At 55.8% G+C, this 17,460-nt stretch overlaps 2 protein-coding genes across 2 annotated transcripts in view; one reads left to right on the top strand and one right to left on the bottom strand.

The window, feature by feature from the left end:
• Positions 1-405: 405 nt before the first annotated feature.
• OTX1 (orthodenticle homeobox 1) lies at positions 406-2,668 on the top strand (the record flags this gene model as incomplete). The annotated part of the gene is made up of 3 exons (XM_082756002.1): positions 406-587; positions 1,035-1,186; positions 1,916-2,668. Exons 1-3 carry the CDS (start codon positions 491-493, stop codon positions 2,666-2,668), a joined length of 1,002 nt encoding a protein of 333 aa, XP_082612128.1. The 5' UTR covers positions 406-490.
• Positions 2,669-6,195: 3,527 nt separating this feature from the next.
• The window catches only part of WDPCP (WD repeat containing planar cell polarity effector), a 147,380-nt gene continuing 136,115 nt past the window's right edge, over positions 6,196-17,460 (bottom strand). Inside the window, exons 16-18 of the mRNA XM_082755619.1 lie at positions 12,522-12,622; positions 11,160-11,188; positions 6,196-6,279 (exon numbers count right to left, since the gene is read on the bottom strand). Of these exons, the coding sequence (XP_082611745.1) occupies positions 6,229-6,279; positions 11,160-11,188; positions 12,522-12,622 (181 nt within the window). The 3' untranslated portion in view covers positions 6,196-6,228. The remainder of the gene's footprint in view (positions 6,280-11,159; positions 11,189-12,521; positions 12,623-17,460) is intronic.

The raw sequence follows: 17,460 nt of genomic DNA, 5'->3' as shown, positions 1-17,460 counted from the left end.
CCCCATCCCGAGGAGCCCCGAGCCGGGCTGCGCGGCCCCTGACGCCGCTCTCTGCTCTCTCCCCAGGAGCTGCGGCCTCGCCCGGCGCCGCCGGGACCCCCCCCTGCAGCCCCCAGCCTGCGAGCGGCGACCCCCGGCCCGGGGGACCCAGCCCGGAGCCCCCCAGCCCGGGCACCCCGCGGGACCCGCACGGGACCGGCCGGGACCCAGGGACGGAGCCGGCGCCCGCCCCGGCCTCGGCGGCGCTCAGCGCCCGTCTCCCCCTTGCCCGAGTGCTTTTCGTTTGGTCATTTTTGGGGCTTTTTTAATCCCCCCCGACTCCACGCATTCGTTTGCGGTTTTTTATTTTTTGTTGTGTTTTATTTTTTTTTTTTTCCTCGTCTTTTTTTTTTTTTTTTTTTTTTTTTAATTTTTGCTCTTTTGATTCCCGTTTTTTACATTCTTTTTTTCTCCCCGCGGGACGTTGGAGGGAACCCGCCCGGCTTTTAGCATGATGTCTTACCTCAAACAGCCCCCCTACGGCATGAACGGGCTGGGGCTGACGGGCCCGGCCATGGACCTGCTGCACCCCTCCGTGGGGTACCCGGGTGAGTCCCCCCCGAGCCCCCTCCGCGCGCCCCAGGCTGGCGGCACCTTCGGCAGCCGCCTTCCTCCCACCCCGTCCCCAAGATTTCGTTTGCTCCAGTGGGGGATTTTTAATTTTAATCAGTCCTTTAAAAAAAAAAAATAAGAGCTATGACTACTAACAATAATTTTATTTCCCCACAACGAAATCTCCCCGTGCCCCCCGCCGGGGCTGAGCCCGACCCTTCCCCAGCGTTTCGCCGCTCGCCCTGCCCGCAGCGGGACGGGATCCGGCCCCATCGGGCAGCGCTCCCAGGGCTGGGAGCTGCGTTGTGGGGTGGTGGTGGGACAGAACCGGGGGGCGATTCCCAGGCCCCTTCCCAGGAGGGTTGGGGCTCCTGGCGTGCACGGGGGGTCCGGTGCACGCAGGGGGTCGGCGCTGACCGGGTCATGGCGGTGCTTGCCCCCAGCCACCCCGCGGAAGCAGCGGCGGGAGCGCACCACCTTCACCCGCTCGCAGCTGGACGTGCTGGAGGCGCTTTTCGCCAAGACCCGCTACCCCGACATCTTCATGCGGGAGGAGGTCGCCCTCAAGATCAACCTGCCCGAGTCTCGAGTCCAGGTACCCGCGGGGAGAGGGGGGCTGCGGGGGGCGCCCCGGATCGGCTGGCCCTAAGCTCGCCGCCGCGCTTGGCGCCGCTGCCTCGGGTCGCGTGTGGGCTCCTGGCTGCTTGGCTGTCCTGCCGTGGTGCTGTCCGGGGAAGGGGCTTTAAAATACACAAATATTCACCTTATTTGCCTTATTTCTATATATTTTAAATCTTGAATTTAATTTACGCCCTGCCTCCTGCCTGGGGTTAGCAGCCCGCGTGCTCTCTCGGGCGCACCCCACCAGGCTCGGCGTGCTGCTCCCCGGGGAGGGATGTTCGGTGGGGTGGGATGTGTGGGCAGGATCCTTCCCCCTGCCCCAGGTGTGGGGGGACGGAGGTCTTTTGGCTGAGGGGCACAAGCCGGGCTTATGAACTTGCAAGAGAAACTCGGGCGCACACCCTGTGAACTTTGCGGGAAGCGCCAGGCAGGACGCCCCGTTCCCGGCCACCTGCTGTTGGCCTCATTTTTTGGGGGGTTACATGGGGTGACCAGACACCTGTTGGGGTGCGCACAGAGTGATTTTTGGGGCATGGGGCTGTGCGGTGTAGTGGCAGGGTGCGGGTGCTCAGAGTGAGGTCGGCTGCAGGGCTGGGTATGCTCAGGGCGAAGAGGGGACGGGGGACGAGCAAGGGCACCGGAGGTCCCCCCGCTTGTCCCCTCCTCGCCCCATTGCTCACAGCCCCCCCCGTTTCCCCTCCAGGTCTGGTTCAAGAACCGCCGCGCCAAGTGCCGGCAGCAGCAGCAGAGCGGCGGCGGGGCCAAGAGCCGCCCGGCCAAGAAGAAGTCGTCCCCGGCCCGCGAGAGCTCGGGCTCGGAGAGCAGCGGGCAGTTCACGCCGCCGGCGGCCGCCTCCAGCTCCTCGGCCTCCTCCTCCTCCTCCAGCTCGGCCTCCTCGGCGGCAGCGGCGGCCGGCGGCGCCCCGGCCTCCCTCAGCACCCCGGCCTCGTCCATCTGGAGCCCGGCCTCCATCTCTCCCGGCGCTGCCCCGGCGGGGGTGACGGTGCCCGAGCCCCTGCCGCCGGCCGGCGCCTCCTGCATGCAACGCGCCGGCCCCGCCGCCTCCGCCAGCTACCCGGTGTCCTACGGCCAAGGCGGGGGGTACGGGCAGGGCTACCCCGCGCCGCCCTCCTCGTCCTATTTCGGGGGTGTGGATTGCAGCTCCTACCTGGCCCCCATGCACTCCCACCACCACCCCCACCAGCTCAGCCCCATGGGGCCCTCCTCGGTGCCGGGCCACCACCACCACCACCCGCTGAGCCAGAGCTCGGGCCACCACCATCACCACCACCACCACCACCACCAGGGCTACGGCGGCACCGCGCTGCCCTTCAACTCCTCCGACTGCCTGGACTACAAGGAGCCCGCCGCCGCCGCCTCCTGGAAGCTCAACTTCAACTCCCCCGACTGCCTCGACTACAAGGACCAGGCGTCCTGGCGCTTCCAGGTCTTGTGAGGGGTCGCCCCCCGCCTCGGACCCCTGGCCCCGGGCATCCCGCGGGGCCGCGGCTCCGTCTCGTCCTTTTCCCCCCTCTCGGCGAGCCCCGCGGTGCCGAGGGGCCCCCCCGTCTCTCCTGACTGATATTTATTTGCTTCCCGCGCCCCTCCGGCGGGTTTATTATAATTATTATTTTTTTAAACGGAACAGAAGAAGAAGAAGAAGAGGACTTTTAACAAAAATAACTAAAAATTACAAAAAAAAAAAAGGAGGAAGAAAAAAAAAAAAAAAGAATAGAAACTCAACGCCTGCCGCCTCCCCGGGGCCCGGGCTGGCTCCTGCCCCCTGGCTGGGGGTCCCTCGGTGCCCCCCGTGCGGGGTCCCTCGCCCCGGGCGCGCCGGGCTCGCTGTAGATACTCGGCTCCGTTGCAGGGACCGTCCTCGTTTTTAGTTGGCGCTCTCGGGTTGGCGTCTTACCACAAGCCTAACAGGAAAAAACGAAACTTTAAGCTATTTTTTTTTATTATTATTAAATTTTATTTTTATTTTTTAATTTTTTTCGCCCCTGCCCCCCGCCCCCCCCCAAAAAAAAAAAGGTGATTCTGGCCCCTACCCCATCCCCGGGCAGCAGGGGGGCCGCGTCCTCTGTCCGTCCGTCCGTCTGTCCGCGCGGGGCCGGGGTCCAGCCTCGTCCCGGGGCGGGGGGCAGCAGCCGGGGGGGCACAGGGGAGGAAGAGGAGGAGGAGGAGGAGGAGGAGGAAGAGGAGGGGGGTGGGAAGGGCTGCTCGGCTGATCCGCGACCCGCAGACCAAAAAAAGACAAACTTTTTGAAAAAATTTAAAAAAATAATAAAAAGGAAAACTGGAGGAAAAAAAAAAAAAAAAGACAAAACGGCTTTGGGTTTTGATTGCTGTGGTTGTGGTGTTTGGGGGGGGGGGGCAACAGCTCTGCGTCGGGGCCGTGTGTCGGGAGGGGTTGGGTTTTTGTTTGCCCCCTGGCAGCTCGCCCCATGGGCACGGGGTGGGGGGTCCTGAGCCTTTAATGTCCCCCCCACCCACGTCCCTGTCTGGTTTTGGGACCCCCCCGTGTCCCCAAACAAAGCCCAGCGCAAGGCAGCCGCTGCTGCCCCGTCCTTCCTCCCCGTGCCTCCTCTTCCCCCAGGAGGGTCCCGGCAGGACCGAGCTGCAAGGACGGGGTGTGAGGGGGCTCCCCCCGCCCCCTCTGCAGCTGTGGGCTCTGGGATCCTTTAATTACTGCCGTTAATTGGTTTCCCACTTACTGCCCCCCAGCCGGGCTGCACCGCACTCGCTTGTGCGGGATGGGGATGGGGTTGGGGTTGAGGGATGGGGTTTCACTGCCCGAAATGCCCAAACCCAGCACACTGGGACCCAGGGGCAGGCCTGGGGAGGGTATGGGGGGCCATGAGTGTCCCCCGGACACACGGACACGCAGACAGACGGACAGGCGGAGCTGCAGGTGCTCCAGAGATGCTCGGCACCGCGGCTTCAGCCCCGGCTCCCGGTGATCCCCCCTGTGTCCAGCACCGGCTGCATTTGGTCGGGATTTGGGGTTGGGGTCACTGCTCGCCTGCCCCCCCTGCCCTCCCTCACCCCCGTTTATTTTCCAGCCTCTCCCCGCAGCTGCTGGGGGCCGGGGTGAGGGGACAGCCGGTGCTGCTGCTCCTTCACCCTTTGTCGAGGTGTTTGGGGCATTTCCACGTTGGTTTGTTTTTTTTTTTTTTGGAGGGAGATTTTAGGACATCCCCCCCCAAATCTCAGTCCTGCTCCCTGTGGTCTTGTATTAGTGTCCAGGGCAGCCGGGACCCCAACATACCCCCATCCCCGGGGGGAGGGTGTGGGGGGAAGGTGCCAAGGCGCTGACATGCTATGCATGGATGTTTTGGGGAGGGTTTGGGCATTTTTGGGTCCATCCACCCTAGGGCATGCAGGTGGAGGTGTCACCCACAGGTGACGTGGGCACCGAGCGTCCTGTGCCACCCGGTGTGTCCAAAATAACGCCTACGTGCCGGTGAGGAGCTCTTTGGCTGGTGGTGCCTGGTGCCCCTGCGCTGCTCTTCCCAAACCCCAAACATACCCATTTTACGCCCCAAAAAGTTGCTCCATCCCTCGTGGTGCAAGCTGAAGCCGTGTGCCAGCCCAGAGCCCGGTGTTTGGTAGCCTTGGTCGCCTTATTGCCCTGAAGCTGCCCGCATCCCACATCCCAGCTCCTGCCCCAAAACCACACAGTGATCACAGCCGGGCACCAGCGCGCGCTGTGGGGTGCGTGGTGCCCACGGGCGTCCCCCCCAGCCCCACGCTGACCTCCAGGTTACCCAGCGGCTGCTAATTCGGGTGGCGCTGAGCGCGTGGTGGAAATCCCACATCGGTCCCAACCCCGGGCTGGATTTCCCAGGCAGCAGCCCCGGTGCAGCTCCCTCCCGGCCGGGGACGCGCGGTGCCACCGGGCTGCCCCATCCCGGTGCTGCCCAGCCCCGGGCCCTGCCACTGCAGGCAGCCAGGGCTTCCCCAGGGAAAGCATTCTGTTTTTTAGGGTAAAAAAGCGAGATTTTAGGAACTGGCATTCTGGATCCTATGTACATTTTCTAGTATCACTTCCTGTATATTTTTAAGCTGAAATCCTCTTAGCATGCAAAGTAAATAGATTATGATATACCGGAGGATTAAGCATCGCTGTCTGGTGTCAGATTAATCCCTCGCGCAGACCGCCACTTGTGCTGACAGGAGCGTGGCTGCGGTTCAGCCGGGCGGCTGCACCTCGGCGCCCGCGCAGCGCCGGGCACACAAATATACATTTTTTTCTATTTTTTTTTTCAGGCCAAGACCCAATTTGGAGAGGATGGCCAGGACCAGGCACAAGGCACAGATGCGTGCAGGGACCCGGGGGTGGGATGAAGCCTTGCGGCCGTGCCCACCTCACGTTTAACCACCCCAAAAACCCCGCGGGGATGCGGCAGGTCGCGGTTAGGGGAGGCAGATTAGGATCTGGACTCCGACGGGATGATGCTTAAGAGGCTCCGTGTCTCTCTTTTTTTTTTTTTTTAAGGCAAAATAATGGTTATTCAGCTGAGATGATACAGCTAGATATGAAAATTGAGAGCATTCTTAGAAAAATGCTGCCGACTGTGAAAGGCTGCTCTTTCACAGAGGCATCCTGAGTGGAGATGTTATCTGCTGGTATCTCAATGGAGCGGTTTTCAGAGCCTGAAGTGGAAATTCAAATCTGCTTCCGAGTGAAGATTGCTAAAACATATAATGCGGCCAGGCCGCCAGAATTTCTCCCGACAAGTTTTATGATGTGCTCAGTGAAACCAACCCAAACCACTCGGTGTCACACCATAGGCAGGGAGCCACAGTTCTCCTGTTTTTAATGTCTGTGAAGCCACCACATCGTCCTTCATGAAGACACATGGGGCAATCCAGGCAAGGACACAGACACAAAGTCAGGGCTCTTTGGTAGGTCTCTTTCTTCACCTCCTGGTCCAGGCTGGAAGTTCTCTGCAGGGCTTTCTGTGAGGTTTCTCCTGCCGTGCTTTGACATCTGAGGTGGTCCACACGTGGTCACACCAGCCCCAGGTGCACGACGTGCAGCGAGCCGCTGCCTCCTGACCCCTGTGGGGAGAGGACAAACGGGGTGAGACGGGCACAGGGAGAAAAAAAAACAGAGATGGAAACCTCACACTGGTGTCCCAAATGCCACCCCAAGCCAGGGAAAAGGGACAGGGACCTTCTCCTCATTTTGTTCTGGGAGTTGGGGCCAAGCCCGCCCGTGAGCCCCCTTCTCCAGCAACGGCCAAAGCGAAACTATATTTTTGTTAACCTTTTAATTAAAACACACCTCCAGCACCACAAGCCTGGGCTGATGCCAGCAGGGAGCCAGCCAGGTTTTTGGAGTTTAACGCGGGGAAGGCGTTTTTGCTTTCCCAGGACGAGGGGAGCAGCGCTGCGAGCACAGCGACCCGCACACCTTGGCGCTTCTGCCAGTGACCGGTGCGCGACGGCAACCCCAGCCCCGTGTTTCCATACGGGACATATCAAAGTGTGCCACAGATAGAGGTTATTTCATAACGCGGGCTAGCGTGCCTGCAAAGTGCGTGAAATACTTGGCCTTGGGAAGAGCTGCGGCCCCGTGAGTCATTGCTTTCCTTTGACTCACAGCGAGCTGGCTCTGCGCGATGTGGCGAACGCTGGGCGTGGAGCTGGGCGCACGGGGGAAGGCGTGCGTGTCCCGTCCCCGAGCATCAGGGCAGGGAGGGTGGCACGGTCCTGGGAGGTGGAAGCAAGAAACCCCCAAATCCTTCCCCTCACTCCTGCAGATGGTGAAGGAGCCTTGACAGAGCAGCAGCCCCACTTCAGGGCATGGTTCCCTCTGAAAGGAGTGCTCCTGCTGGGATGTGGGGGCAAAGACACCACGGCTGGACACGCTGAATTTCATCCCCAGCTCGGTGTTGTCCCCGTGTGGAGGTGGCCATGGCATGCCTCATGCCCTGCACCCCTTCACTGGATCATCCCAGCACCCAGAGCTGGCTCAGCACCCGCCAGCAGAGGGGTTTTGCTGGTGTCCCACAGGCTGAGGAGGGGACGTGGCTGCCCTGTGGTGCCTGAAGCTCTGCGGGGCAAGGGCAGGGGTGGGCAGGCTGGAGAACAAAGCCCTGCGAGGCCACCTCAAGTCCAAGGGCTTGGTTTGGGTGATTTCTGCCCCTCTCCAGGGGGAAGCTCACCAAAAGCCCTCGTCCCACACACTCCGGGCTCTGCAGACCTGCCCGGCCGTGCCGTTTTTGCATGCGTGCTCCTCACAAACCCATTTGCAAACCTATCTGGTGGCAGCACGGCAGCCCTGGCGGTGTGGCGTGGGAAGCCTGTGATGTGGCATCGAGCCCACGGACGTGAATCCAAGGATGGGGAGTGATACTGACGGGAGCTCTCTCCTGATATCTGCACCTCTCCTGCAGCAGCACCCCGGCAATAAAACGCCGTAATGGTCTGACCAGAGCACATCTCCACGGTGCAAGACGAGGGCTGTCCAGGAGCAGGGGAAGGCAGCGCAGGGAGCTGCCTGCAGCAAGGAGCAGCTCGTCACCCAGGGAAGTAAAACACGATCATCCTGACAGGAGAGCGTCCGCTTGTGCCCTGCAGAGCTGGGCTCGTGGGGCTTTGCATGGCAATGCTGCGGGCCCGCTCCGGCGGGCGAAGGGAGGAGCGGGGCGGGAGGACGCGCCCTGTAATCGAGAAGCCACTAAAGCCACCTCGGGCCCGCAGGGGTGGGAGGGCGGAGGAGGTTTGCTCTGCTCGGTCTCCCCGGGTCTGGGGTGGAGACGAGGAGCCCTTCATCCTCATGGAGCAGGAAGCAGGGAGAAACCTCGTCCCTGGGCCTGCCCCCAGCAGGCGCCGCTTTTTCTGCTGGGGATGAGTCTCAAGGGCACGGTGAAGGTGGGAAGGGGGAGAAGGGGGACAAACAAGGACACAGGGGCTCCTTGGTGTAAAGCTCCCTCCTGGTTTTCGGGCTGAGGCTGCCCGGTCCCAGCCCGCAGATGTGGAAGGACATGTGGCCTGTCCGATCCCGCTCCTCTTCACCAGGCATGCCTCCTTGTTTCCCTTGGGTGGCACCACATGAAACCTTTCTGGCTGGTCGTTTTGCCACATTATCACTCAGCTAAACAACCACCAGCAGGCCCCGTTGACTTCAGGACCTCAAATTCCTGCAACCAAGCAGGAGCCGTGTCCAGCCCAGAAGCAGCAGAGTCACGGATCCCATTTTCCAAAGGGCCCAGCGGGTGCCCAGGCCTGTGACAGGGTGCTTGGCGGCCTTGGCTCACTTATTTACGGCTGGGTGCCGCCGCACGGAGCCTCTCTGACCTGACCTAGATATTTTGCTCAAGACGATCAGCTCACGGCGTGACGCGGGCCGGGAGGGACCTCTGGGGATCACCCAGCCCAGCCCCATGCCAGGCACAGGCCGGGCCTCGAGCAGCACGGCCCTGGCGGCCTCCCCGTCCCATCCCCAGCCCTTCCTGGACGACAGGGCTGGACACGGGCACCAAATCCTCCTGCTGCACCTCTCTGCAGGGCCGTGGGTTGCCTCAAGACACCCAGCCTCGTCCGACAGCTCAGGCGCCGGGGAGGTTTTTGTCGCCCCGCTCTTTGCAGTTTCAGGGAGGAGAGGCTTCCTCATAGCTGAGCAGCAGTGAGCGAGGCTGTGTGCTGCCACAGACCCATGAAAACTCGGGTCCGTGCTGCCCACACCCTCTGCCTGCAGCGGGTCACTTCAGCATCTTGCAAGGAACCGCGACGGGGGACGCACCAAACCAAACCCCCCGGGTCGCAGCTCCTCCGGCAGCGCTGCCTGTGCAAGAAGGGCTGGGCTTTGGGTGTGCTCCCCGTGCGTGGCACCGAGCCCGGTATTGTGAGGGCTTCCTCTGAAGCAACGTGTGGGAAGTGGCGGTGGAGGGATGCCAGCACGGGGAGCAGCAGGGTGCAAGCCTCGGGGACCTCAGGGACCGGGGGGATTCGGGCTTGGGTGCTCTGGTTCTGCCCCAGTGGGGGAAAAATGTGAAATGGTGTCGGGGGGACTCGCATGGAGAGCCAGAACCAACCAGTGCTGCAGGGACTGGGTCCAGAGCTGCTGGTGAGCGTGGGTTTGGGGTGAATTTGGGACGGGTTGCAGTGGCCAGCCCAGTTAGGTGGCGAGGAAGGAGCCAGGACACAGAAGGAGCTGCAGGACACAGATTTCCACACACTGGTACAAGTCAGGACAGATGAGTGCGGTAACGTGGCCCCAGAAGCACGAAGTTAATGCCGTGTGGATGGCTCTTCTGCTCCCAACCTCTGGAGCTCACAAAGGGCTCCCTTGTCCTCAGCACAGCGTTTCCATCTGCAGCCTGGCGCTGGTCTCGGCTGCTGCCTCTCGTCCCTTGGCCCTGCCAAAGCCAGCAGACCACAGGGGTGGAGGAGACCCAACTCACCAGCAAGCGGCTCTGCAAGGCATGGTGAGGTTGGGGCACCTGGTCTGGAGTCCCACCAGAATTCAGAAATTAACCTGCATTATTTTTTTTGGACCTGAAGTATGCTTTAAGTCCTTAATTACATGATGGTGAAGTGCTTTTTCTTGCTATCTCTCAGATCACACAGCCTGCTCGTTTGTGCTCATGGCTTTCATATGGTGGCAACCCAGGGCTTTCAAACGAGGTTCTGAGTTAATTAATTAATTCAGCTGCTCCCACCTTACATCCAGCTCAGGCAGGAGCAGCGAGCTGCTGGCCAGCTGGGCTGCCAGCCACCAACCTCCTCACCGTCCCTGCAGCTCCATTTCACTCCTCGCCACCTCCTCGGTGCCACCGAGCCACCAAAGGTCAGCCGGGGACGTCCTCCGAGCGCAGGGACCTCCCTGCCACCACCACGCCGCCCGTCCCCATCCTCCACCCGGCCCACGTGCGCTGGGGCCCGCGGGAGGCTGCAGAGGTGGGGCCGGCGCGTGCTGTGCTCCAGCGCTTCGGGACTGGTAGAACAGCTCTTAGCACGATTTCACTTGGCACGGCTTCGGAACGAAAGAAAGAAAGAAAGAAGTGCCATCCTGCTCCGCTGGGAGGTTGAAGAGTTTCCTTTCTTTCTCTCTCTCTCTCTTTTTTTTTTTGTTTTTTATTAATGATCTGTTTGTACCGTGGCCAAACATTGAATGCTTTGGCCTCGAAAATAAGAGTTTCAACAGAGCTAGGCTACAATATAGGCAGCCTTCTGCCTTTATCCGTCCTGCCGTGACACAGCTCGCGTGTTATTTACTTTTTTTCCCCCGTAAACGAGGACTGGAGGAGTGCGTCAGTGCCGCACACTGCTGACTCACCAGCCCGACCTGTGTGCTCTGTAAGCACCAACACCAAACCCCGTGGGGCACCGGCCCAGGGCAGGTCCCTGGGGAGATGGCGTGGTGCAGGGTCTGGGGATGGGGGCACCATCCCCCTACCCACATGCGGTCCTCCCCCTCTGCCCCAGTGGGCTTCTTGCGGTGCACAAGTGCCCACAGCAGCACAGGAGAGGAGGAGGAGGACATAAAGCTGGAGGCTGACGGGGGGGAGAAAGGGCTGGGCCACCTTTTTTTTTTTTTTTGGCAGCACCTTGCAGTTAAATCAGCTTAAAGTGCTCGTGAAACCCCAGGGTAGGATTTCACTCCTCTCTACCGTGGGCTCGCTGTTGAAAGCACCAATATGAGCACCAGCTAGCTCGTGTAAGGTGAACGTGGAGCGAGGACAAGGAGCCCTTTCTTACGTCCCATCCAGCAGCCACTGGCTAATAATGATTTTTGACTTCCACGCGCTGCGCTCAGCTCAGCGCTGCGGACGAAGCCGCATCCTAGCAGCACTTCTACCAATTTCAGCGAGAGCCCTGCAGGCAGACAGCTTGCAGGGGCAGGCTCTGGAAGTTTCAGGAAGCTGCAAAATAGAGTAAATAATAATAAGCAGAAATAAAAAAATAAAATAAATAAATGAGAAATGCTTTACCTGCTCTGTAGGAACTGCTCTCAAATTTCCTTAAAAAAAAAAAAACACAGAAGATCACCGTGTTATTTACATTCCACTGAACTTGCTGAAAAACCCAAACAAACAAGGGCACGGTATTAGGTAACTCTTTCATGTTTTTGATAGGACACAGCTATTTTATATCCTGTTATTCAATGGCTGAATTAAAATATTTAATACATCGCTTCTGCAAGTTTACACATGTAGGACACGTATATTCCTTCAAACGCTACACCGGGTTAAAGCAACAGTGATTTTTTCGCGGATAGGGCAGCGTGGAGATGTGAAACCAGTGGTGGGTGCGTGTCCCCACGTCCTCCTCGCTCGGTGGGTGCTGCTGCACGAGGGGGATGCTCGCACTGCAACGCAGCCACGGCCGCAGCTCACCTCTCGTGCCAGGGGCAAGCTCGAGGTAGCCATAGGGTGGTGGGGCTGGGTGCTGGCTGCCTGCCCGAGCACTCCTCTGGTGTCTCGAGAGGGTTTTGCAGTCCGCGTGCTGTCAGGTTTGCTGCTGGAGGTGCTTGGGGATGAGGCATCTTCGTGTTACGGCTTGAGCTGAGCTAACAGCTGCCGACGTCAGAGAGGAGGCACCGCACCTCTGCCCCTCGCTGGCACTGCCTGCCGTGTCCTATGGTCCCCGGGCAAGGCTTTGGGCCCAGGGGACAGAGCCAGGAGGAGGGGGAAGGGCCTTGCTCACTTCCTACACACCCAATTGTATGGGTGATGGGACACCCGGGCAAGGCAGAAGACAAAAATCCCCTTGTGCAAAGACCCGTAGGTCCCCCTGCCCGGCTGGTGTTGCAGGGTGACTCTTCACCCCTGACTTTCTCCTGCTGGAGCACTGCTCTCTTGCCCTGCTGTGCTATGTTGAATCTGCTATCACCACAGAGATATCAAACACTGCTGAAGCAAGACATCCACATCTGTTTGCTCCAGAACCCCATGCAGAAGCAGTGGGAGATGCTGCTGCACAAACCCTGCCATAGCCAAAGCTCTGCTGCTGGAGGACCTGGCCATAGCACGCCAAACGACATCAATCCAATCTAATGAACACTTCTCACGCCTTGCATCTGCACTGAATCATGAACAGGACTGCAAGGTAAGGAGTTTCACGAGACCAGGTGATTTATTTTACGTCCCAAGAGCTGGGACAAGGAGCTCCAGCTGGGACCTGGTGGCTGCCTCAGGAGCCGTGGCCTCGTGCCTCTCCCCGATAAGTACGTGCAAAACAAGCTCAAGGTTTATTTCTCTTCCCAAATTCAAGTTCTTTGTCAAGACACCAATCCCCATTACTTTCCTAGCCCCGTCCTGTTGTGTATATTCAAAAGCAGATTGTTTGCTTACCTTCCTGGCTCCCAGGAAAGGGCTTCTCCACCAGGGAGGTGGCATGGTCAGCGGCTCCAGACTTCCCGTCCCTGTCCTCTGCCTGCCTGCTGCCAGCGGGTCTTTAAAAACAAAACAGAAGTGATAGGAGGGGAGGGAACTGATGAAGAGCTGGGGAGAAGCTACATAGCCGAGCAAAGTGGTTTTGTTTGTTTTATATCTTATCAAGCACACAGCAGCCTGTGCAAATTGCCTGGTGACAAATTGCAGCTCTTTTTTTTATCAGGTGCTAGTTGGTCTGCTGATCGAGCATCACCAGCAGCACTTGCTTGGCCTCGCAGTCACTCCAGGACTGTCCCACCCGGCCAAAACGCACTGAAATTCACGTTGCAGAGGAGCTGCAGGGAGGAACACACCAGCACTGTGCCATACAAAATGAGGATGGACTTATTTATGTATGTATTTATTTATGTCTCTAGTTTCATTTTCTTCACGCATCATTAATCTCTGCTTGGGTAAGCACACGGAAAGGCAATCCATTCCCAAAGCAGTGGAACTGGAAATCTGGAGGCCGTCCTGCCTTGCCTGCTTGTTGTTCATCCTGCTGTCTACAAATGTCTGGTGAAGTCCAGGGGAGCTCTGCCTTCAGCAGAGATCACCTGAGCAGAGAAAATAAAGTGAACCTCTTGAGCCAGACCAACTGGAGAGCCCTTGGCCCTTGTTTGGGTGGATTTTCCCCCTCTGTGGACAGAGTCGTGTTTACTCTATCGTGCTACCATATGTAGGGGTGCGCTTGCACCGTGTGTTGTTTCCTTGTTTTTCAAGGCTGCAGGTCCTCAAAGGTGGCTTCGAAATACGTCAGGAAAGTTGTGAGAAGGAAAATGCGAGCGCTTTCATGTGGCACCCGATTTGTCACCTGCCACAGTGCGAAATCTCGCTGGGCTTTGATAGCGCAAACAATACATCCCCGGCACAAAAAGCCCTTTACTAGTGACAAGAACGTAAATAATTAAAGAAAAAGCTCAGATTTTCTCCATCTCTTTGTCTTCCCCCTACCCGTCGGGCGATAGCTATGCAAGCAGCTGGGCATCTGTCAAGCCACTAAAAGCGACGCTCCTCATCAGCTTTCCCGAGCCGTGTTTAAGCTGCAGTAATGCACCTCTGCCGTCGCGCTAAGCTTTATTGGTTCTGCGAAAGAAACTAAGAAACTTCGTTGGAGACCAGATTATGCCGGCTGCAAAAACGGAGGGATTCTTCTGCTCTTCGACCCCATTATCTCCTCTGTAGTATCTTGATCAGCTTTCTTACACACAGCCTCGGATTCTGCCGAGACCCGTAAATTGCTTTTTTGGCTGCCAAATTGCCATAACCCTTCTATTTTTGTGTTTTAAAAGAGCTTAAAGCCGTCCATCCTCTTTGGACGTGTCTTTAAAATTGACCAGTGCTGGGAGGATTTCATGTCTATCCGAAGGCTTAGAAGAAGATGTTACTTCTACCGAGCTTCTAGTTTTACAGTCAACAGACGCGAAAAGCCCAGCGGGGATAAAAGGAACTTAACCAGTTCTGTCTAATGCATATAAATCTACCTAAGAGCTCAAGGCACTGGAAGTACTCAATGCTCTACGTTTATCTGAGTCTAAGATACAGAAATGGGTCTTCAGCCCACATGCCACATGTCCCGTTTGGATGCCAAGTTAATATGAATTAAGAGACTGAGATGAATAAACAAGGTCAGTCGGGGCTGGGCCAAATTGAATCAACGTAAAATAATTGTCAGTATTTTCTGACAGCGATGGTGGTTTATCTTGGCTTGGGATTCTCGGCGCTATAGATTATAGAATGTTTTCAGTGGAACAGTTGGCAGACATTTTATTGATTTTGCTTTGTTTTGTGAATGCTGGAAAAATTTCCATTAAGTCTACGCGCCGCTCATGTGACGAAGCCAAATTGCTTTTTCAAACTTTTCTTTCTTCAAGTGAGCTAATGTGGCAACACGCTCGCAATCTAATTTAATCAAGAGGACCTTTGTCTGGAATCAAGAGGCCATACAGCACACCTTGATGCATCTCGAGTACGTTCGTACTGGCTAATAAGAGTTAATTTTTTAATTTCAAGGTGCCGTATGCACACTAACCAATTAATTTGCCCAATGCCCCACGTCTGTTTGCCTGCTGTCACGTTCTTGATGCATGTGAAACACCCGTTGCCTTCACCGGGGCTGAGCAAAGGCAAAAAACGAGGGGAGGCTGCAGACACGGGGCAGGATTAGCACCGCCGTGCTGCTGGATCCCACCTCTCTGATGCATTTCCTACACCCCATCACCACCTCCCCACAGCTCGCCTCTCATAGATTTACTTTGGAACTGAAAATTGCTAGGATGGAGACAGCAGCTTGTAGGATTGTGTGGGGACCCGTGGCAGGCCGTGCTGGGTGGTGCTACAGGTTCAAAATGCGCAAGCGCGCTTCTGAGCTTAGAGTAGGAACCTGGCGGAGGAGTAGAAATACGTCTATTTTTCAGTACAGAAAAAACGAAGCAAAAGTTTTGTGACAAAAATCACTGTGGTGAGACACACTTCTGCCTTCTATCCTAATCTGTATTAAAATAAGAACCTAATTGAAATCAGAGGAGTTCTATGGGGGTGGGGAGGGAGTAGACGGATAACAAGATGAAACAGCTTCACACACAGCCTGCCACCACAAATAAACACAAGATATTTAAGCCCAGCATGCATTACGGTAAAGGAAAAGAATGAAACACAGACAGGGAAGAAAACCACGCTGCGGTTACCAGTAACAATGGCAGAGGAGCAGGAACAGCCCCAGTTTTGTGTTGACTCTTAGGTGCTGGACTCTGGCACGGTGACAGGCAGTCACTAGGTGACTTGTCCAAAAGAAGCTGGCCCCCAGGGAGTCAATTGATTCCTCTAACACATCGTGGAGAGGATCAGTAAGCTACCTGGGTCCTCTGAACAACACCGTTCACATATTTTTAAAATATTTTCATTATTTACAGGCTTCTAAAGACTTATGCTGGTCCAAACACTTCCATAAATAGAAAAAAAAAAATAATGAGGAAGAACAAGAATTGCTAGACAGTAAAATATCTGCCATTGGGAAGGACAGAGTGGCAATGGTCAATGGCAAACACGTAAGCCAGCGACAAGACCTGTGACTTGTAAAATTATTCACTGGACTGTGCATTGTTGGCTGGTGGAAAGAAAATACACAGCAAATACAGCGCCTCTACCTGTAGCATTGTCCAGCAATCTTTATTGCCCATAACTCCGTGTGTGTGTGCACTGTTCAGAAAGTTGATTACAGCTCTCCACTGACAACAACGCTGCTGCTGCTTCCATAAAATGTCATGGAGTTATTCCAATTTTCTCTGTTGTCTGTAAAACCTATTTGAGTCTCAAACTAATTTCTCTGCTTTCTGATTGTTAAGGTAAAATGAGCAGCAAGGCTTGGCTTAGAATAAGTTCTCAAAATAAACCCTCAAGACTATTTTATTAGGAATCATTTTGGTTCTGGTCTTTTCTGTTCCCGTTTCTGCCCAGGCTACAGCTTTCCTTGTTAGGCAGAGCCGGAAGGGAGATGATGATGTTAAGAGTTAATAGAAGTGATTTGTTAATCAAGCAGCCTGAAAACTGGGCTTCTGTTACACATATGCTCCCTGAAGGGTGTCAGTAGCAAGGTTTATTAAGTAGGTTAAATAGAAAGTCTTCTGCTAGCCTCCACAGACCGCCCAGGGCCTTCGCCTAGGTGTAATTCAAGAGATAACGTCTCAGCTGTCCCAAAACAAAGCTGCTGTCCAAGCTGAAATACAGGAAGGGAAGAAATTGAAGTATGTGCTGGAGATGAGCTTCCAGAAACCTGGGTGAGATACAGACATGGGACAGTAACTGGGTCAGACAGGGGTGGTAGCTTTAGAAACGCAGTCGTGTGTCAATGGATTTCATGGTTTGGGATGTGTCTTGCTGTTACAATGACAAAAAGCCAAGGTAGATGAAAGAAGACTCTGGGAAAGAATAAAGAGCAGCCATCAAGCACTGTTCTTGCTCAACACCCAAAGTCTTGCTGTGGTGTCTTACCACTTTGGGGACTGCTGCTATGCAGAAGACAGCAGAGCTTGGGACTCCAGTCATGTACACTTGAGTTCATGCATGCCAAGTGTACGTGAGCAGTGCTATCGGCTTTGTGAGAATTATGCTTTATGCGAGAAGATGAGGTTTTGGGGGTTTCATTGCAAGATCAATGACTAAATAATGATGCTCAGCTTGCAAATAATAGAGGGCCTTTTAGGTTGGAGGAGACCTCTGGAGGTCATCTGGATCAATCCTCTTCTCAAAGAAGATTCAGCTGCTAAGTTAGATCCAGCTTCGATGTTGCTTCAGCTCCAGGTCTGTGACCCGGTGGAGACTTGTGAAGGATGACAACAGAAATGAACCACTGGCTTTGGTGAACACTGGAAGGCTCCGCATGAGAGCAGCAATACAATTCCTCTCCCTAATCTTGGAGCAACACTCCAGTCTGAATCTTGTCACACTCCCAGAAGGGACATTTGTTTTAGGACATCATGGGACACCAGTGTGCAGGGGAATTAAGCAAAGTCTACAAAGCTATAGACTAACTTTGCTCCCCAGACCACAAATCCAGTCTTTCTAAACAGTGTCTCATGGATATCAAATGATGCTGAGGAGGTAAATCAACAAGAATGCCTATAGTGAAACATCCAGAGCAGGGCTGAAGTGACTTGGCCAAGACAGGAGGCTGTGTGGTGTGTGGGATTAGGGAACAGAGAAGAACAGTAGTAAATCTATTACAAAAATGGAATTTGTTTTATTTTATTTTATTTTTCTTGAGGGGAAAGAATTGAGAAATAAATAGGAAATGATTCGGGATGTACATTTATCTCACTGGTGAGCAGAATACATAAACATTGAAGACTAGCGTTAAACA

The sequence above is a fragment of the Aythya marila genome (genome assembly GCF_965140915.1).
Source record: "Aythya marila genome assembly, chromosome: 3".
In the NCBI taxonomy this organism is placed as follows: domain Eukaryota; kingdom Metazoa; phylum Chordata; class Aves; order Anseriformes; family Anatidae; genus Aythya; species Aythya marila.
This window is presented reverse-complemented; position numbering and strand designations above follow the sequence as displayed.